The 22,174-nt window shown below is 43.7% G+C and overlaps 1 protein-coding gene across 2 annotated transcripts in view; it reads right to left on the reverse strand.

Annotated features, from left to right (window-relative positions):
- Positions 1-4,186: 4,186 nt before the first annotated feature.
- LOC134458415 (myosin heavy chain, fast skeletal muscle-like) overlaps positions 4,187-22,174 on the reverse strand; it is a 29,963-nt gene continuing 11,975 nt past the window's right edge. The window contains exons 21-41 of one of the 2 annotated variants that reach the window (XM_063210722.1): positions 21,994-22,130; positions 18,377-18,632; positions 18,018-18,260; positions 17,756-17,932; positions 17,524-17,669; positions 17,335-17,425; positions 16,865-17,254; positions 16,402-16,528; positions 15,890-16,008; positions 15,438-15,634; positions 15,062-15,245; positions 14,794-14,959; positions 14,558-14,682; positions 14,143-14,451; positions 13,851-14,054; positions 13,643-13,768; positions 6,178-6,348; positions 5,984-6,088; positions 5,244-5,339; positions 4,572-4,703; positions 4,187-4,335 (exon numbers count right to left, since the gene is read on the reverse strand). In XM_063210722.1, the coding sequence (XP_063066792.1) occupies positions 4,318-4,335; positions 4,572-4,703; positions 5,244-5,339; positions 5,984-6,088; positions 6,178-6,348; positions 13,643-13,768; positions 13,851-14,054; positions 14,143-14,451; positions 14,558-14,682; positions 14,794-14,959; positions 15,062-15,245; positions 15,438-15,634; positions 15,890-16,008; positions 16,402-16,528; positions 16,865-17,254; positions 17,335-17,425; positions 17,524-17,669; positions 17,756-17,932; positions 18,018-18,260; positions 18,377-18,632; positions 21,994-22,130 (3,519 nt within the window). In that variant the 3' untranslated portion in view covers positions 4,187-4,317. Of the gene's footprint in view, positions 4,336-4,571; positions 4,704-5,243; positions 5,340-5,983; positions 6,089-6,177; positions 6,349-10,851; positions 10,948-13,187; positions 13,293-13,381; positions 13,553-13,642; positions 13,769-13,850; positions 14,055-14,142; positions 14,452-14,557; positions 14,683-14,793; positions 14,960-15,061; positions 15,246-15,437; positions 15,635-15,889; positions 16,009-16,401; positions 16,529-16,864; positions 17,255-17,334; positions 17,426-17,523; positions 17,670-17,755; positions 17,933-18,017; positions 18,261-18,376; positions 18,633-21,993; positions 22,131-22,174 lie in introns of both variants that reach the window. The other variant, XM_063210721.1, reaches the window with a different exon arrangement.

Genomic DNA, 22,174 nt, shown 5'->3' on the forward strand with positions numbered 1-22,174 from the left:
GAGGGGTTAGGTGCCTTGCTCAAGGGCACATCAGTCATGGATTTAGGTGTAGGGAGAGGTAAGGGTGGGATTTGAATCTGCAGCTCTGTGATCTTCAGTCCAGCTCCCTAACCATTACACCATGGCTGCGAACAAGTTTTCGTGTTCTTTTGGGTGACCATGAAACCCACAATTAACCATGTTTTTTTGAGCATGGCTTGTGACATAGACACAAACCATGCTCAAAAAAACATGAATAACCATGATCCATGGTTAGTCAGGAACCATGGTTTTCATGGTTACCCCAAAAAAACATGGATAAGCCGTTGGGCTGGGTAAAATAATCTATTCAATCGATAATCGATCAATATCATTTAAAATTCACATAATCGATTTTTTGGGTTATTTTTCTTTTTGTTCTTTTTGTTTAATTTAGGTCTATGGTCAACACCCATTAGGTATTAGTCAATTAGGCCTAGGCCTACTTATTACAAATTAGCAATCTAACACTGTCAAGCCACAGCCCTTGAGCACATTTTTTATAAAAATAGGCAACAGGATCTTTTGGGGGAAATCCTGGCACCAACAAGGGAACGGATTGAATCGATTCGGAGTGAATCGAATCAAATCGCGATTAATCGATTCAAAGCCCTAAGAATCGAAAACGAATTGATACAGGAACATGACTGTGATACCCAGCCCTAATAAGCCTTAGTAATACTATGGGTGGTTCAGAGCACTTAGAGAAACCATGGTTACTACTGTAAAACCATGATTACAGTAAAACCATGCTTAACAATGAAGAGGTCTCGGCGAAGTGTGGCGTGGGACCATTTTCGGTTAGAAAATGACAAAGTGTCATTGGAAGACGGTTTGATCAGGCACATTTGAATAGCCTGAAGAACGTGGCCTAAACGCAATAGTGTTGTTTGCGCTGTTGTTCTCACGTTATTCTCAATTACTTGACTCACGCTGGCTGCTGCTGCTGACGGAGCTACCCAAACTTTTTTTGTTGCAGTGTTAACCAATATGTCATCAGTGAGCACAGCAGAGGCCATGGCGGCATTTTCGATGTAGGGTACAGCTGTTTCATTCATGCATTCGCGTAACTGTGGACTCGGAATGACTGTATTTAACTGCGCAGCAAATCACTTTCACTTTACCTCTGGCGTAATGTTAAAAAAAATGATGGTGGAACTCCAAATATTGTAGTATAGGTCAAGCACATCAGCGCAATGGGCTCATGAAAGTCCCAGTGAAAGACCTTGCATGCACGAGGAAGGAGCATTTCTAGTTCTCTACTTTATTTCACAACAAAACTCTAACCCTTTGTTTAAAAACCATTTTCGTTTCTGCTATTTTAATATTTATTGGAAGGTTATTCCATAACACAATTCCTGTATAAAAGAAAGAGCTATGTGTCGCGCTGTTGGCAGGTGGAACCTTACAGGACTGGACACTCGCTCTTGTTTCATGGGCATGTTGAGTATGCACCATTACAATTTGGGAACTCAGATAATTAGGGGCCGTCTCATTGATAATGTTGAACATTTGATTCAGTTTTAACTGTTCAACCCTTAGCTTTACAGGCAGAAAATGCACTTTCTTAAAATCATTAAGAGTGACATGATGGTGTGTTGAATGTGGTCATCTGCATAGAGAATTACTTTACATTTAACAGCTGCTGACATATCATTTACATAAATAATAAATAACAAAGGGCCTAAAATTGAACCTGTCCATCTATTTGATAGGTTTAATCAGCTTTCGCTTTCTCTATATGATATCTTGCTGGTTCCGATTATATACATATTCATCAAAATTATGTTGCAGATTAGATTTGGAGAAATTTCTGTAATAGTGATCTCTCTGCCTCATTAAATCCATTATGTCAGTCATCCATTTAGCTATTTTTTGTTTAGCTCTCATTGGTGCATGTCCAGTGCTGTTAAAAACCTCTCCTTTAACAACTTCCATGCCTGATCAGGATCCTTACTGTCCAGAACTGTACTCCAATCCTGATCAGCAAGTTTAAGCTCAAAAGCCTCCTTAGAATAAATTGTACATCTCATCTTTATGGAAAATGAGATCCTGAACCTATTGTACCCTTATGTGTCTTCTGAGTACAAAAAATGGCTTTGTGGTGGTCACTGAGACCCATTTCCTATGTCCTAGAGCAGCAGTTGTTTTTTTTGTTTTTTTAAACCAGTATCAGATCCAAAATAGATATAGTGTACAAATCGACCCTGGTTGGCTCAGTTATAAGTTGCTGTAATCCAAACACCTTACTAAAATGTAAAAATTTTTAATTTTTGATTGTCCTCAGCAGATTTTTGTGAAAATCACCCAAAAGAATGCATTATTTCTCCAGCAACACATTGCTATCAATACACACTGATTCTAAAAGTTCATAAAAGTGATTTTGTTTTGGGGGTCTGTAGCACACCCCCACCAAAATCGTCTTAGTTTTGGGCACTCGAATTTCAATCCAAGCAGTTTCCAAAGAGTCTATCTGTAAGTCCATTTAAGGGGTGAATGATAAATCAGTCTGAATAAAAAGACATAGCCCTCCTCTGTTCCTATTGCCGTCTCGCCGGTAGCAGTTGAAACCAGGCAGTTCAATCTCGCAGTCCTCAATTATGGCGCAGACCTTATTAAATGGCACTGTCCAGCCACGTCTCAGTCACTGCGGCTGCAGCAATCACTGCGGCTTTTGTTCTTGCAATAAACTGTCTTAACTCATCAATTTTCGGAAGTAAACTCCTTGTGTTGAGGTGAATAAAATGTAGCCCTCTTTGATTTAAAAGTTCCATGGACATATCCATCACACAAACCATCTCCATTACTGTTATCCCCAACGAAAATTGTATCATCTCGTGTATAATCCAGGATATCGGGGGAACACAATTCACAGATCACAGGCGACTGCCTTGCATTCAATCTCACAGTCTTCCTGCAGTTCGGGCATTGGCCCCCTGTGTGTTTTGCAGGTGGATGGTCCAGGTCAGGGATGAACATCACCACATAGCAGCAAAGTTTCTGACAGCAAGTAGCGTAAAATGTATTCTTACTTCTCCAGTATTTCGCCTCCTGGTGCGTTGATTGTTGGGGGCATGTTCGAAGAGTCGGATTAATGTATTAAACAGTTGGTCATGTCCGACGGGTATTTTACTGGAATGTTTGTCACCAGCTGATTTCTTAAACAAACCTGCTTCTGCGTTTTTGCCAGCCACAACAGAGTTGTACAGTCCAGCTGATTTCACAAACAAACCTGCTTCTGCGTTTTTGCCACCCACAACTGAGTTGTACAGTCCAACGATTTGACAAAACGGCAGCAGCAAAAGTAGGACAAACTATCCATTGGCCATTTCGTTTAACAACTTGACAGGAAAAGTCTCTAAAATTAAAAAAAAAACACATTTAAAACTTTATCGCGGGGCTGACGGTGCCTTCAGCATGCTTGCGAATGCGTACCCAAGATCAGTCTGAAGTTCTCACACCTGCGAGCAGTTTGTAAAGCACAGCACACCAATTTTGATGAGACAGCAAACATGCGTTTCACAGCAAATGTTAGTACACAGCAGTTCACTAAGAATTCTTAAGGTTTCCCTTTGTTTCAGACATGTAAAATTTGATCTTTTACCTGACATGTTTTGACAAACATCTATCACTGATCCGCATACAACAAAGCAGTAATACACAATACACGTCATGAGAAGACCAACAAGGTGCATAATGCAAGTTGATGATAATCAGGCTAGTGGTTCTCTAACCTTTTCTGCTGTGACCCACTTTTGGACCTAGGCTATGAATATTTTCGCATCAGACTTATAGCCTAAAGGTTGCTGGTTTGACTCCCGACCCGCCAGGTTGATGGGGGGAGTAATTAACCAGTGCTTTTCCTCATCCTCATCTGTGACTGAGGTAGCCTGAGCATGATTCCGTCCCGCCGCACTGCTCCCTTCCGGTCGCCATTGGTGCTGCCCCCTTGCACGGGTGAGGCATAAATGCAATTTTGTTGTGTGCTGTGTGCGCTGCAGTGTGTGTGTGCAGTGTGCTGTGGTGTGCTGTGTCACAATGACAATGGGAGTTGGAGTTTCCCAGTTGGGCTTTCACTTTTCACTTTCATTTAAATTATATTCATTCAATTATATTATGCACTGCATGTTTCAAATTGCATATATGAAGTAAAAAGTGAAATGATATGTAATTTTAATGCAAAATATTTATTTGGTATTAAATATTGTTACATTTGGTATTGCATATTGTTACATTGTTGCTGAAAGGTCACATTAATCAGGATTCTCCTGAAAAGCTGACGCCACATTGAAGGTCTTCTTACTCGGCTGCCTCCTTCTGTGAAATAGAAAAGAATACTACTGACCAATTCATCAATGCACAGATAGTAATCTTTTAGAGTGTAAATGTGGCTTTATAAGTATGTCTCTGAAATGTGCAGTGCAGACCAATTAATCATTAGTGCAGACCACGGTGTAGCATTTGTAGTATTTTGTAAGTATCTGGTATTGAGGTTCATGAGGATTGTGCAGTAACTGCAGTAGATTTTAAATGTACAGTGCTGTGTGTGTTACCTTTCCACCATCGCGGGTCTTGGCCCTGAGCTTGTTGACCTGGGACTCAGCAATGTCGGCGCGCTCATCAGCCTCCTCCAGCTCATGAGAAACCTTCCTCAGCTTGGAGAGGTAGCTGTTGGCCTGTTCCTCCTGTTTTGAAAAGAAACATTAGTTTGATGGCTGAAGGTGTATACTACTACTAGTGATAAATCACAACATGAAAAGAAGTTATACCACAGAAAGTCTAGGAACAGAAGCTCCACTCATGATACTCTCACAGCTTCATTTTTGCAGTTCCATGTGGGGCACTCGATCTTTGTAGACCAGAATGAATGGAGTCCTGTGGAGCTATACCCCTCAAAGTGCCCTTGTCTCAGGGTATACATTTTTGTTTACTAATTCGAATGTTGTTTTTGAAAGAGGGTGAATAGAAAATGTCCATGGCTGAGTTTTATATTTTTAGAATCACAGTTGCACTGTGCAATATTTGTAGTTTATTTCCAGAATTCATGCTGCCCCGGGAGCAAATTAAATTTGCGGCCACTAGGGGAGTGTAGATTTTTAGGCTACAAATACTTATCACCACCATCAAATTCTAATTCTGGAATTGTGTGTTTACGCCCAATTTACAACAGCTATCAGCCAATCACAATCAAGAACCAGATCACCCAGTGTTGGATTGCTACTTACAGCCTCCTCGGAGTGCCTCTTGTAGGCCTTGACCTTCATCTGGAGCTTCTCCACCAGGGACTGGAGTCTGGCCATGTTTTTCTTGTCCTCTTCAGTCTGAAGAGAAAATTATGTTAAATAGTGTTGTCTTCCTTTCGCAGAATAATACAGTGGGTCGCCATAGATTGAGCATGCATATTGGTGTGGAGGTAAGACTCGCTTGCCTGACGTCATGATGTGTGTAATGTCTTGTGTGTGTAATGTCTTCTGTATTTATGTATGCTACTTGACACCTTAATTTCCCTCTGTGATCAATAAATTATCTACTCTACTCTACTTTACTCTACTCTGACGTGAGTTGAAACGGACGCCCTGTGCTTTTTAATTAGACAAAGAAGAATTGAACTACTAAATCACAGAATAAAAGTTGAGATTTTAACACTGTAGGCTACTTTATGATCATGTAGCCTACCCATCAGCAAGATCTTTATGCCTGTTTTCTCATTAGTCTACGCCCCGGTCTCTACTTTCAGAATAATAATAGCAGCTGATATGGGTTAAAATGCTCACTTTAGGAAACTGCAGAGACCCTTTACCTCGCATGTAGCCCACTCTGGATCCGAGAAGGACAAACATTACATGATGCACGAGTTGTTCTCTGTCAAAAACCGTGTCAGGGTGACGGTAGTCATGGATGCCGTGAGCAGGATGAACTACCAACAGCTGTGAAATTCTATATTGTGTGAGAAGACATTGCCTACCTGGTAAGTGAGTTCCTTTACTCTCCTCTCGTACTTGCGAACTCCCTTGACGGCATCACCACCACGCCTCTGTTCAGCCTCCACCTCGGCCTCCAGCTCACGAACCTGGACATGCGAAATTATCAAGTTTGTCATCTCGTATCATCATTACCATAAGTCTTAATGCGTCATGAGAAATAAATAGTTCAACAAACCCTGGACTCCAGTTTCTGGAGCTGTTTCTTGCCACCCTTCATGGCCAGATTCTCAGCCTCATCCAGGCGATGCTGCAGATCCTTCACAGTGACCTCCAGGTTCTTCTTCATCCTCTCCAGATGAGCACTGGTGTCCTGCTCCTTCTTCAGCTCCTCTGCCATCATGGCAGCCTATATGACAATGTGATAGATTTGTATATACTGCAAACTCATAGTTGACTCATGATATAATTTTAGTCTGAAATGGAGGGTCTTACTTACATCAGTGATAGCTTTCTTGGCCTTATCCTCAGCGTTTCTGGCCTCCTGGACGATGTCATCGACCTCACCCTGGACCTGAACCAAATCACTCTCCAGCTTCTTCTTGGTGTTGATCAGGCTGGTGTTCTACAGTTCAATGAAAACAATGTTAGATGTGTCCTCAATATCCCAGCATCCTTATTTAAATATATAATAGAGTCCTCTCTACCTGAGAGTGCAGAAGGCCAACACGCTCACTGAGATCAACCAGCTCCCCCTCGGCCACTTTGCGGCCTCTCTCTGTCCCCTCCAGGGCAGCTCTCAGCTCCTCAATCTCAGCCACCATCAAGCCGTTCCTGCGCTCCACCATGGCAACCTGCTCCTTCATGTCGTCCTGTCCTCTACAAGCATCATCAAGGTGCAGTTGGGCATCCTGGAGCACAAGTTAGGAAATGGATTTGTTATTTTATGTTACTTTTATCAAAGGCAAATGTTTTTAATATTTAACATTGTCACCGGACCTTGAGTTGACCCTGGACGGTCCTCAGGTGTTTCTGGGCCTCAGCTGCCTGGCGGTTAGCATGGCTCAGCTGAACCTCCATCTCATTGAGGTCTCCCTCCATCTTCTTCTTGACTCTCAGGGCATCATTCCTGCTCCTGACCTCAGAGTCCAGAGTACCCTGCATAGAGTCAATCACCCTTTGGCTGTTCCTCTTGATCTGCTCCATCTCCTCGTCCTTCTCTGCAAGCTTCCTGTCAACCTCACCCTTGACCTGGTTCAGCTCAAGCTGGACACGGAGAATCTTGGACTCCTCATGCTCAAGAGTTCCCTACAGAGCACAAGAGTAAAGAACAGGACAACAAGGAGTTAAAAAGGGAAATAGGAAAGTATTGTGCTGACATTGGACATAAAATTAAAATTTCTATATTATTTACCTCAGCCTCTTCCAGGGCGGTCTGAATCTCAGTCTTCTCGGTCTCAACGGTCTTCTTGGCCTTCTCCAGCTCATGGATGCTCTTTCCAGTCTCACCAAGCTGCTCAGTCAGGTCAGAGATCTCCTCTGCAAAGTAACATAGGAAAAGTTTAGCACATTTACATTTAAATCAGTATTGGTAAATACAGTTTAATTGTCTTTTTATGTGCAGGATTTTTATGTGCAGTCTTTACCAGGGCTTGAAAACGAAATTATTTTTCAAACGTTCCGTTCCGAACGGTTCAGGCAAGTTTCAGTTTAACGTTTTCGTTCCTGCAATCGTTCCCCCACAAAAATATCGTTCCTGAACCGGTTCGGAACGAAAAATAACGTTCGTTCTCAACGTTCCTGCAGTGTTTAACGGCCATATTAAGTCTATTTTCGTGGACTTTATCTTAGAATAGACGTACTCATTATTTCCCCTTGATTTACACAGCTATTCTCAAAAATAATAACACACCCAAAAACACTCAGATGGGCTATCCATGCTGACAGATTTAACCGGATGCCTATAATTCTTATCAAAAGTAGCCTATGCCAGCCCAGTAGCGGTGGGTGGATGTTGATTAGGGAGGCACAATACAGAATAGCCAGAGAGAGTTTAAAAAAATAGCCAGAGAGAGTTCCTAAAAAAATCTCTGGAATAGCGCAGGTAAACGTCAGCATAAAGGGGGATTCATACTTGTCGTGACTGGCGCTACCCTCCTTCATACTTCACTCGCGACCTCACTCGCGCCGTCACGTGACCCAAAATGACGTCACACGCCGTGTCGTGAGCTGCCGTGGCGCGACGTCGTGCACCCCAGATATTAACTTGTCGTGCGCCACCAGCGACCATACAGGTAGGCAGACAAAGCATGAGTTGTGAAGAGAGGCTACAACTACTGTAGGCTACTACAGAATGGATCATGCATCATTTTGAGGATAATAAAATGTCCTAGAGAGTTATTTTATCTTCTCTCTTAAATGTTGTTCAGTGAAACAATTGTTTACTTTGTTCAGAAGCACGTTGTGTTCGGCGATATATTTAAAAATTCTGCCGCCAGAACAATGCTCTCACATGGTCTTGGAATGATCTGGCAATGTAGGCTACAACAAAAAATATATGTTTCAATGTGGTAAGTCACAAGTCAGACGTTCAGTAGCCCTACAGCAGCCGTGTTTGGCTTTCTATTTTATGCATCCGTAGAACTCACGCTGCGAGTTGCGAAAGATACTGCCGTTTCTCTCATGAACAGCAGAGGGCACTTCCGACAATGCGAGCGAAAGCCTTCTGAAGTATGAATAGTCTGTCGCAAGTGATGACGTCATTAATGGTTCTCGCGCCACACGCGACAAAATGCGCACGTGAAGTATGCAGAGCCCGTAAGAGGTGTCGATAGGCATGGATTTCAGTTCTTGCCTAGCTCTATTTAATAGGCCATGATGAGGTTTGCAGCAAGTGAAACGTGTAAGTGAAAGGGACACCGTTTGCTCTACAAAAAAATCCCAAACTGTTTTGAGATGTGCACGATGCAAGGGGTCACTAGCATCGGATATGCTCTCAGATATCGGCTACCAACCATTCCAGTGCAAGTCCATCACCACAAAACCGGAGACCTTTTGTAGCCTAACAGACAAGCGTCACAAAATAGTAAGAGTTTCCACGTAGTCCATCCCATCAGCCCAGCCCTCTGCACGACAGAAGAGTATAATAACTTAAACAACAACAAATGCGCTGTCTTTCTCTATCCCTGCTTGTTGTCACACGCGACCTACTGTTATTCGTGATGACAGCCAGGAAATATTGCGCAATACTGAGGAAACCATCGAAACATTGAGCGGGCCAGCTAACGTCAGCTAGCGTCTGTCCATCTGCCACGAATGACTTTATCCCGCATTGACCACAACAACAGATAAATATGTCCTTGATTACAGCACATAAAACACCAGCTCTCACCTCTCTTCTATACAACCGACAGTGGGATACGCTGCGCACAACAAAAGCACTTCAGTAACTTTACGACAACATAATTTTATTTGCCATAACCGCATTGAACATCGAGGCACTCGGCGGTGCCATTACAAGTAGTAAGCTAAACATGACTTACCCACCAGTTGCCTCTCGAGAGCACTCTGCGAATTAGGTTCATCAAATCGCCTATCCAATTCCTTTGCAAATCATAGACTGTAGGTCCAAATACTCTGTCCCTGTAGGAATCCCAACACCGATCTCAAGACATGTTCTCTTTTGCTCTCCATGGTGTCAATATAAAACTCTGTAGGCAACTGTCCGTGAATGAGACTGAAGAACAGCGCGGGTAAAGTGTCATTTCTCTTACAAAAACTCATTTGATATTGGTGGTCAACAACTTTAGGGCGGGTTTATTAGAGCCAACTTCCAATCACTACGAGAAAGCCAGGAGAACAGAGACAGTTTAGTTCTAGTTTCCTATCAAAATCTCTCAGGAGAAGCACATCCTAAAATTTACCCAGGAAGTTTCTCCATACAATGCACAGTCGCACTCTGATTGGCCAATGCTCCTCAATATTTTATCAATCGGCGGCAAGAGCTCAGGTGAAGCAAAATGCTGTTGCTGTATGCATGTTTCCCCTCATACACGTCAGTAGCCGAACTAAAAGACTGTCGCCATGGTTACTCCTCAAACAAAATCGTGCACTTGCATGAAATATAGAGAACGAAAAAAAAAACGTTATTAACCGGTTTGTGGATTTCAGAATAACGTTTTTGTTCCGGAACACTTGAAGACCATTTCGTTTTCGTTTCCGTTTCCGTTCCTTGTAAAATTCCATAAAATTTCGTTCGTTTTCGGTTTTCGTTTTCGTTCCTTGAACCGGTTCGGAGCCCTGGTCTTTACTTACGCTGGAGATTCTTGTTCTAGTTCCATGTGGGGCACTCGATCTTTGTAGACCAGAATGAATGGAGTCCTGTGGAGCTATACCCCTCAAAGTGCCCTTGTGTCAGGGTATACATTTTTGCTTACTAATTCAAATGTTGCTTTTGAAAGAGGGTGTATAGAAAATGTCCATGGCTGAGTTGTAGATTTTTAGAATCACAGTTGCACTGTGCAATATTTGTAGTAGTTTATTTCCAGAATTCATGCTGCCCCCGAGAGCAAATTCAATTTGCGGCCACTAGGGGCGTCTAGATTTCTAGGCTACGAATACTTACCACTACCATCAAAGTCTAATTCTGGAGTTGTGTGTTTACGCCCAATTTACAACGGCTATCAGCCAATCACAATCAAGAACCAGATCACACAGTAGGTTCGTTCGTGACGAGGCACGACGCAGTAAGATTTTTGCTAGGCAGTGGGCATGCGCACTTTGCCAGTTTGATGCATTCTGGTCAGAAAATTCTAACCAGAATGCATCAAACTGGCAAAGTGCGCATGCCCACTGCCTAGCAAAAATCTTACTGCTTCGTCACGAACGAGCCTAATGTTAGACTGCTACTTACAGCCTCCTCGGAGTGCCTCTTGTAGGCCTTGACCTTCGCCTGGAGCTTCTCCACCAGGGACTGGAGTCTGGACATGTTCTTCTTGTCCTCCTCAGTCTGAAGAGAAAATGATGTTAAATAGTGTTGTCTTCCTTTCGCAGAATAATACAGTGGGTCGCCATAGATAGAGCATGCATATTGGTGTGGAGGACGAGGTAAGACTCGCTTGCCTGACGTCATGATGTGTGTAATGTCTTGTGTGTAATGTCGTCTGTATTTATGTATGTATGCCACTTGACACCTTCATTTCCCCCTGGGATCAATAAATGATACTCTACTCTACTCTACGTTACTCTACTGTGAGTCACGTGATCCAGGCGCTCAGCCAAGCTGCAGTGTACCTAAACAACTGCCAGGTGGCACTTGGTAACACTCGCTATAAGTAGATAGCTGACTTCTAATAATTGTGGAGGAAAAATGCTGAAATAAACCTTGGCATGCACCGCAAATCGGAAGATGACACACGCAACTCAATCAGCAAGCCACTCCATGTCTCTCAAAGCAAATGCTTTTGAAACACAGCCACGAAATAAAAACGGCTCGAAATTATAGAAGTGGATTTAGTTCCCAAATGTTTGTTTCACTACTTCCAATAGCAAAGGGACAAAGCAACAGCTGACACTCCACAACCTGACTTCACCATCCATGCAATGCCACTGAATGTGAAGGGGTCGTGGCTAGGATTACCAGCTGTCCGGACTTCGGCCGGACAACCCCGCCCCTTAACTTTCTAACCTAGCATCCTTGCGCCGTACCCATTGCTTCGACTTGCCGACTCCCCTCCTCCGTGGAGAAAACAGTGAAGTCTGCATTCTAAACTGTAGGCAGAAATCAGGGAACCGCGCTGCCATCTTACCTCAGACTAACTGAGCTGCCAACAACAGTTTTACTTGTAAAACAAGATTTTTTGGGAAGGATTTTCGCATTTCATTACCTCACTCCGATAAAGGAGTCATCAGTAGGCTACCACTAACTTAATGTTGTATCAGAGACGGCAGGTTACGAAAGACAAATCATGTATTTTGGGTAGTCACAGTCATGCATGCGTAGGCCTATAATAGCCAACAATTAATTTGATTTACTTTACTCAAAGTTGGTCAGGAGTGTGTTTATCAGCAGTGTTTTAAAATGAGAGGCAAACCGCTTCTGTCCACCTTTTTTTTCATGCAGACGCTGGATAACCATAGCAACAACACAAGCTCAAAGTGCCCGTGCAGAAAGACATGTTCTTTGCCCTGTTTGTAAAGTTGTGAGAGCCCTCGTTGTAAAGGCATTTAGCGGACAAACTAAGTTGCACTATGCGTTGCCACCAGTGTAGGAAAAAATAGGAAACAGACAGTAGACAATAATATAGTTACCTTATTTAACTTTCATACGGTCAGTTAATGCACTTCATTGGACCGCAATTAACACTAATTGCACAGAGAGCTCCCCGACATATGGCGACAGCAATACAGTTAATTCGCTGTGCGTAGTCTGGAGTTAAATCTGGAGTAACATGGCGGCCACAGATATCGGAAACGCGACCGACTGTCAAGGTCTAGTTTGCGTCAATGACGTTGCCTCGCATCTCGAGGCCATAAGCAAAAGGCTAGGAGGAGATGAAAGACAAAGAGAGGGACACACGGATGTCGTGAACAGGTCGTAAAAACGAACCGATGGCCACCCTAGTCGTGGCCTTGGTTGCAGCACGCTGTCGCACATTTAATTCACAATCATTAAGTGATTGGCCAGTGCAAAGTAGGCTATGTTGTCTTGTTGACGGTGAGAAACTATTGGCACGTAGCACTATTTAACAGGCTGCGGGGCTCTGTCACGAAAGCAACCACATTACTGGAGGAGTAGCCCAGGCGTCACTATTTTATTTGATAAAAAAACAAAACAGCAGAAATAGGAGAAAATATAAGACCGGTAAGCCTATAACACGCACGTAAATAATATTGATAGCAATTGATTGAAGCGGCGGCTATTTCTCTCACATCGAAAACAACTGACGTGATAACCTCCACTGATAAGTATGGACATTTAAATCATACAAGTTCATATTTAGGCTATGTCCCACACCAATTTGCAAACGAGAGCTCTCCCTTCTTCCATGCAGGCCAAAGGTCTGCCATTCTTGGAAGCATCTGCACAGCACAGTGTTATCAGAGAGAGAAGAGAGAATTAAAGAATCTCTGGAGCTATGCTGCCCCCACATTCTGAAAAGCCACAAGGTGTAAATGCACATTCAAAAAGCGTGTCAGGCTGATGGTAGGATGAAAAATTCTATATTTTGTGAGAAGAAATTGTTCTACCTGATAGGTGAGTTCCTTGACTCTCCTCTCGTATTTCCGAACTCCCTTGACAGCGTCGACACCACGCCTCTGTTCAGCCTCCATCTCGGTCTCCAGCTCACGAACCTGGACATGCGAAATTATCAAGTTTGTCATCTCGCATCATCATTACCATAGGTAGCAATGCGTCATGACAAAGAAATAGTTCAACAAACCCTGGACTCCAGTTTCTGGAGCTGTTTCTTGCCACCCTTCATGGCCAGATTCTCAGCCTCATCCAGGCGATGCTGCAGATCCTTCACAGTGACCTCCAGGTTCTTCTTCATCCTCTCCAGATGAGAACTGGTGTCCTGCTCCTTCTTCAGCTCTTCTGCCATCATGGCAGCCTATATGACAATGTGATAGATTTGTATATACTGCAAACTCATAGTTGACTCATGATATAATTTTAGTCTGAAATGGAGGGTCTTACTTACATCAGTGATAGCTTTCTTGGCCTTATCCTCAGCGTTTCTGGCCTCCTGGACGATGTCATCGACCTCACCCTGGACCTGAACCAAATCACTCTCCAGCTTCTTCTTGGTGTTGATCAGGCTGGTGTTCTACAGTTCAATGAAAACAATGTTAGATGTGTCCTCAATATCCCAGCATCCTTATTTAAATATATAATAGAGTCCTCTCTACCTGAGAGTGCAGAAGGCCAACACGCTCACTGAGATCAACCAGCTCCCCCTCGGCCACTTTGCGGCCTCTCTCTGTCCCCTCCAGGGCAGCTCTCAGCTCCTCAATCTCAGCCACCATCAAGCCGTTCCTGCGCTCCACCATGGCAACCTGCTCCTTCATGTCGTCCTGTCCTCTACAAGCATCATCAAGGTGCAGTTGGGCATCCTGGAGCACAAGTTAGGAAATGGATTTGTTATTTTATGTTATTTTTATCAAAGGCAAATGTTTTTAATATTTAACATTGTCACCGGACCTTGAGTTGACCCTGGACGGTCCTCAGGTGTTTCTGGGCCTCAGCTGCCTGGCGGTTAGCATGGCTCAGCTGAACCTCCATCTCATTGAGGTCTCCCTCCATCTTCTTCTTGACTCTCAGGGCATCATTCCTGCTCCTGACCTCAGAGTCCAGAGTACCCTGCATAGAGTCAATCACCCTTTGGCTGTTCCTCTTGATCTGCTCCATCTCCTCGTCCTTCTCTGCAAGCTTCCTGTCAACCTCACCCTTGACCTGGTTCAGCTCAAGCTGGACACGGAGAATCTTGGACTCCTCATGCTCAAGAGTTCCCTACAGAGCACAAGAGTAAAGAACAGGACAACAAGGAGTTAAAAAGGGAAATAGGAAAGTATTGTGCTGACATTGGACATAAAATTAAAATGTCTATATTATTTACCTCAGCCTCTTCCAGGGCGGTCTGAATCTCAGTCTTCTCGGTCTCAACGGTCTTCTTGGCCTTCTCCAGCTCATGGATGCTCTTTCCAGTCTCACCAAGCTGCTCAGTCAGGTCAGAGATCTCCTCTGCAAAGTAACATAGGAAAAGTTTAGCACATTTACATTTAAATCAGTATTGGTAAATACAGTTTAATTGTCTTTTTATGTGCAGGATTTTTATGTGCAGTCTTTACTTACGCTGGAGATTCTTGTTCTCCCTCTTCAGAGTCTCCAGGTGGTCAAGAGACTCCTCATAGGAATTCTTCATCTTGAACAGCTCAGTGCTGAGAGAGCGAGCCTCCTTCTGGGCACCCTCCAGCTCAGCCTGACCCTCCTCGAACTTCTGTTTCCACTCAGCCAGGACCTATAAGATAAAGGATTGGTTTCAGATAACTTTTTAACATCCAGCAACTAGTCTTATGGCGTGATTTTTGCGTTATATTATCATTCAATGTAGAAGTGTAACCTTGTCAAAGTTCCTCTGCTTCTTGTCCAGGTTGGCAGCAAGACCATTGGCTCTCTCCACGTCAATCATAAGGTCCTCAACCTCACCCTGGAGTCTTTGCTTGGTCTTCTCCAGAGAGGCACACTTGGAGTTAACCGCCTCAATTTGCTCCTCAGCATCCTGCAGACGCTGGGCAAGCTTCTTCCTAAATGGGTTGAGGAGAAGGATTTGAGTTAATATGAAATTAATAAAATGTGTGATATGTGTTAATACATTTTAATTTGCAATTGTTAATAAATATAATTGTACTTCACTACTTCATTCATGTCTCATTTATGTCTCCTGCATAGTTTATACATTTTATTAGATAAGCTCAACATGTGGGACAAGTTCATACTTGGCTTCCTCAAGCTCCTCGGTGCGCTGGATGGCATCAGTTTCATACTTGGCCCTCCACTGAGAAACCTCACCATTGGCCTTGGACATGCCACGCTGCAACTCAGCCTTGGCCTCCTGCTCCTCCTCAAACTGCTCCCTCAGGAGGTCGCAGTCATGGCGTGCAGACTGAACAGCGTGGGCCAGGGCATTCTTGGCCTAGTATGACACATACAGTAGATTGGTTTCTTTCAAACAGTTGTTGGAATATTGTTTACACTGTCCTCTTTTCTCTCTTTATTGGGGGGCTTTTTTAGGCTTTTATTATGACAGGACGGTAGAGAGAGATAGGAAATTAGCAGGGAGAGAGAGAAGGGGAGGGCTTGCAAAATGATTCTGGTCGCCAGAGTAGCAGTCAAGTGTACACCCGATTGAGCCACAGCCATTTTTTCATTTTTTTTTAAATGAAAATACCTTGACTTCCTCCTCAATCAGTCTCTTCAGCTCCTCAACCTGCTGGGTGAAAGCCTGCTTGCTTCTGGACAGCTGAGACACAAGAGCATCCTTCTCCTCCAGCTGACGACCAAGCTCACCTGTTAAGAGTAGCGTCTTATTCATTGCAACTAGTGGTGTAAATCACGGCCTCCATGACTATTTCTTAAGGCAGCGATTCGATTATTTTTGATACTTAACAATGCCCCATGATACAATTCGATTCAATTTTTCTTTTTTTCTTTCCCACTTCTATTATGGTGCACGATTGACAGCGATGGCATTGAGCAGGGTCCAGCGATTCGATTATTTTCAATACCTAAGAATGCCCCACGATATAATACGATTTGATTCAATCGCTGGCCGTACTGTAGAATCGATGCATTGATACATATCAATTATTATTTACACCCCATTTAAGAGTGGCATGTCATTCATGTCAAGCAAGTATGTCAAGGACAAAAGAGTCTATAAGCAATATACATTAGTTTTACCATTTTCTGTCTCAAGTCTCGCCCTCTGTGTGCTGAGGTCATTGACTTGGCGGTGAGCCTCATCACCCTTGGCCTTGACTTCACTGAGTCCGTCCTCAAGGGTGCGGCACATCTTCTCAAGATTGGCCTGTTATTTAAGTGAACATTTAAATGGTATGAGAATCAAAACAATTCATTTTAAAACTAGAAATGCACCCAATGCAGTAAGAAAATAGAATGTCAAAGTTTGCCTTCTCCTGGAATGGTGAAATTTCCTGGATCCAAAGTGTGATCAGGATCACCACTAACATTTTATCACTTGTTCCTTTTTCCATTTTCAACAACTCCACAAAATTCCATAAAAATGAGTGCATAACTATCTGAATTATCCTGCTGACAGATAAACAAACAGCCAGACAAATAAAACAACACGAACGAAACATAACCTCCTTGGCGGAGGTAACAAATATACAAGGTCACCAACCTTAGCCTTAGCAACAGCTTCCATGTTGCTGGAGAGGTCATCAATCTCCATCTTGTACTCGCTCTTCTCCTTCTCAAGCTTCTGCTTGACACGCTGGAGGTTGTCAATCTGCTCTCCCAGCTCAGCAACGGTATCGGCCTGCTTCTTGCGCAGAGCGGAAGCAGTGGCTTCATGCTGCAGGGTGGACTCCTCAAGGTCACGACGCAGCTTCTGGAACTCAGCTTCGCGTTTCTTGCTCATCTCAATTTGAGCAGCAGTGGCACCACCAGCCTCCTCAAGCCTCTCACTGATCTCCTCAAGTTCCCTGGACAGATCAGCTCTCTGCTTCTCAACCTTGGCACGAGCTGCACGCTCAGCCTCAATCTCTTCCTCCAGCTCCTCAATACGGGCCTATACAATTGAAAATGTATTGTGTACAAAAATGCAGAATATACTTATTAGACAACATTCAACAATAGATCTTTACAAACCTGAAGCTCCTTGATCTTCTTCTGCAGCTGAGCACCCAGAGATTGCTCATCTTCAATCTTGCTCAGAAGCTGGCTTGTTTCAAAGTCCTTCCTGTTATTGACAATAGACAGGAAAACAATCCATTGGAATATGCTGAAACTGCAGAATATGGCAGAGAGAGAATACGAATTAACGTTGTGAGAAATTACTTCTTCAGCTTCTCATCAGACTGCTGCTTGTCATTCTCCAGATCCATGATACTCTCCTGGGACAGTTTCAGGTCACCCTCAAGCTTCCTCTTGGTTCTCTCAAGGTCCATGCGAAGCTTCTTCTCCTGCTCCAGGGACCCCTCAAGCTACAAATGTAAATACATCAGCATCAGTTAATGGAGAAACAGATGTAGCATGTTTTTTGTCCTCAACATATGAATGGTCAACTTACATCATCCACTTGCTGTTCAAGCTTTGTCTTGCCCTTGGTCAGAGTGTTGACTTTGTCTTCCTCTGCCTGGAGATCATCAAGAGTCTGCTGGTGGGCCTCTTGGAGGGCTTTCTTCTCCTTTGTCAGCTTGCCAATGGACTCATCTTGAGCAGACATCTCCTCGGTCAGGTTCTTGACCTAAACATACATGGATGTTTTTTGTCAGTAGTTCAGTAACTTCAATAAGATATATTGAAGAGTATGTTGTTCTATTCTTCTAAACCTTGTTCTCGGTGGCATGCTTCTCCTTCTCCACTTTGGCCAGAGTCAGCTCCAGATCATCAATGTCCTTCTTGAGCTCAGAGCACTCATCCTCCAGTTTCCTCTTCTTGGCAGTCAGCTCAGCATTGACTTCCTCTTCATCCTCCATTCTCTCAGTTATCTCTTTGAGTTTGGCCTCGAGCTGGATCTTGCTCTTGATCAGACCCTCACACCTCTCCTCAGCATCATTCAGAGTTTCAGATCCCTGAGGGAAGAGGGCGTATATATCACGGCATTGCAATTAAGAAATGTAGGGGATTTTTATGGTATACAATGATAACATACAAAGTTATTTGCTAAATACATCAATAGAAAACTTACAGATGACACTTGGAGCTGCAGATCATTCCTCTCCTGCACCAGAACAACCATCTTCTCCTCAAGCTCCTTCTTCTTGGCCTCCATTTTGGTATGGGACTCCTTCAGTTTGGCATGCTCTTCCTTAAGAACAATCAGCTCCTTCTCAGTCTCAGCACTCTTCAGAAGAGGCTTGATCTTGAAGTACACGGTCATCCATGGCCAGTTCTTGACACCCATGAATGAGCGGATGTTGTATTGGATGGTGAAAATAGCCTCCCTATGAAATAGTGTCACAGCTTAAAGGTTGTGTGCAATTTGTCAGATCTTTCAGTTCAAACCAGTTGGATAATATGACATTCTCTTAGGCCCACACACACACACACACACACACACACACACACACAGGATGGTCAGACATTTGCAGCGGCTTACAGAAATAGGGGAAAACTGGATAGTGAAGAGGGCATCTCCACACATTCAGTTTGTAATGGAAACTAATGGCACAAACACATCAGAGGCATCTAGAGCGACACTGGTGATGTAAGTAATTGACATTGTATGGAGGAGCTGGCAACAGAAGAGACAAAAGTCATTTGGAAAACCAGAAGCAATTTGATAGACTTGAGCGGCAGCTTGTGAATTTTTCATATGAACTTCAGCCAAATATTATGTTAATTAGCATCAGCAATGATGCAGTTCAGCGACAGATACCACATCCAATTAGAATGTCGGAATGCTTGTTTTCTGCTTAACGGGCATATTCTGTCGCTTCTATTATGCGTGCCTTTCTGCTATGAACACACTCCAGCGACTCTTAGTAGCTTTGGTCTCTTCTGCTGTCTTTGTGGCTGAACACTTTAGGATCCAAGCCAATTCTGTGCATTAGACTTGGAATTTAACCAGTCTTAAGGGCTGTCCACACCGAGCGGAATTTCCGTGCGGATATTCGCAGCGAAATTCGCAGCGAAATTCGCAGCGAAATTCGCAGCGAAATTCGCAAAATTAACAAACGAATGTATTCTAATTACTCTGTGGACGCCGAAAAGCGAAAATCCGCAGCGGAGAAAAAATAACAAATCTGTCTGTTTTGACGGCGGATTTCGCAAGCGAAAAACGGGGTTTGGCCAATCAGACACTGACTTGACAATGACATCAGCTCCAGCGCAGTTCTCAAACTGAGCTCGGTGTGGCGAATGATGGTTGGGGGAGCGCGGAAGGACTGTTTGCAAAAAATAACCATTAAAAAATAATTTCAAGACTTGTTGCGTGCAAAGGAGTCCAACGGATGTCTTACACTTTCTGATAGTCTACATTACACTAATTTCAAGCAAGATTAAATTGTCTAAACACTTCACGAGGTGGTGAAAAGGACTGCTGATCTGTGTCGGGGCACTTGCGCGTGTGGGTCTGTCTGAGAGCGCAGATCTCGAACGCAGGAGCACAACCTGTGCGGTCTTGGACCTCGGAGCGAGAGTATGCTATCCACCACCACGGACCTCTTGTAACCACTTAGGATATTTAATATCTAATGAACATTTCAGGTAGGCCTATCATCCGCGTTTGAGAGCGTGTAGCCTACCGACTTGCACATTTGCATCGTGGAGTAGGCTATTGAAAGTAGCTGGTCAATGCAATGACAAGCACGAAGAAAGGCTTCGCGTTATCTTTCCACAGCGAACGTAGGCTATAAATAACACTAATGAAATAGGCTATTATGTCTCTCAACAGTTGAGACAGCAGCTCAAAGGAGACGGAGAGATAGAGGGGGTGTGTGTGTGTGCGTGTGTGCACGCTGACAGAAGTCTCCTGACGCACAGAGAAACCTGGCCCATATTGATCTTAAGCGTCCCAGCTTAAACTTCACTGATTAAAAACAGTAGTTCTGATGAGCTGTAAGCATTTTCATTGCACACTCTACAGAATAGGCTAGTCCCAACATTCAAATGCTTATTAGCCTACTAGTGACATATAGCCTACACTGTGCCACTGCGCAATTTCGCTGGTAAGCTGGCAGTTTCACGTGCAGTGACTTTGGCGTCATCAAATAACAGCAGATTACGGGATACTGGAGAAGGAAGTCCCGCCAGCAATGTAGGCTATGGGGCGACCATGTTTGCAGACTTTGTTAGAAATGGGCTATATATAGTGGTGTAATTTTACTTGTAGTCATGAGGGCCAGCCACTGCGCCGTTAACTGTCCTTGGGGACTTTTTATGCTCTCCAAAATATTCCAGAGGTTACCTTTTGTCGGAAGTGCAGTTACGCACGACCGCAGTAACTTCTGGCTTTTTTGGAAACGGTTGTAGCCTTAAACTACAACTAGGGCACTTACTCTATACACCTGTAATAAACTGACATGGTAGCCTTGAGCCACGACTAGAGCATCTATGCTCTCTACAAAATACCCTATGAGACAGCTCGCGCGTCTTCTCAGTGCTCCGCGTGTTAACGACTGTGTAGTCATTTTCCTTCCCATTTATCCTCCACCTGTTCTTCCTCGGGCTTCTGTCTCAGGAAAACCCAAACGTGTCCACTCATCAGTGCTCCCTGCACTAGGGGGGAGTATGTGTGCGTGTGTGCATAAAACAGATAAAAACAATAAAACATTACACCTGGTCACACATAGCCTAGTTTTTAATGGGCTATTTCTCGGGGCGTGCAACGGCTTTCTGTTACGCATGACTTCTTGTTCGTCGTCGCATCGGTTTATTTTAACTTAGGCCTATGTAGCCTAAACACAACACTTTGGGTATGCAAATACACCCCTTATACACGATTTATATATCAATAAAAAAATTGCCAATAATTTAGAGACCCCTTCAACGTTTCCCAAATCATATTTTCGGGGGATCAGGGGGTCGAAACCTGGTTGACACGACAGCAAGCCATTCCTTTTCTGTATGAGGAGGAATGCAACAGAATAGGTGCAGACAGCATATGACCACGTTGGTCAGAACGGCTGGAAAGTATTCTGCCTACATTAAACATCATGGATAGGCCCAACTGGCTTTGTTGCACTCCAGATTTCTTGTTGACTTGTTGAGTGGGGAGCTTGGCAGCGAGCAGACTTAAAATGCATTTCCTTCAGGTCTGTCTCCGCAATGGCAAAACCGAAGTTGTGCTTAACATTTCAGCCTACTATTCCAGAATTGTTGACTTTTTTGCGGCAAATAAATGAGAATAAGATGGAAGTTGAATTTGGCATTTGCCTTCAGGCTCGCGTGTCTCGGCATCCTTAACAGTTACTACATGCCATTGAGGGTGCAATAAAGCATCAGACAATATTGGCGCTCTTTATCTTCAGAAGTGGCTCTTTGCATTTCGCGCAGACGGCCAATCGCGGAAACAGAGCGAAATAGAACTGAACTGAATAGAAACTGAAAAATCGCTCCGCAAATGTTTTTCGCCGGTGTGGACGTTTTTTTCGCTTTCCGCAATATTCGCATTTTCGCTTTCCGCTTTTGCGGAAATCCGCTTTCCTCGCCTGTGTGGACAGCCCTTTATGTGTGTTTTAATTGGGACATGGTGAGGGCATATTCAAATTTGTATCTTTTGTAAAGCTTTGTTATAATGCAATCAACTGAAGAAAACCATATTGTTTTTATAAATCTGGCATATTATATACCAACAGACCGTACCTCCTTTCCATCATCTTGACAAACTCCCTCCTCATGAGGTATGCACGGCAGAGAGCCTGAGTCATTGTGACCAGTGCTGACAGTTTCTCATCACGCATCTCCTCAAGGGTACCCAGCAGACCAGCCTTGAAGAACACCTGAGAGGGCAAGGCAGAATTTTCATGAAAACTTCTACATATGA

The sequence above is a fragment of the Engraulis encrasicolus genome, chromosome 11 (assembly GCF_034702125.1).
Source record: "Engraulis encrasicolus isolate BLACKSEA-1 chromosome 11, IST_EnEncr_1.0, whole genome shotgun sequence".
Taxonomy (NCBI): Eukaryota; Metazoa; Chordata; class Actinopteri; order Clupeiformes; family Engraulidae; genus Engraulis; species Engraulis encrasicolus.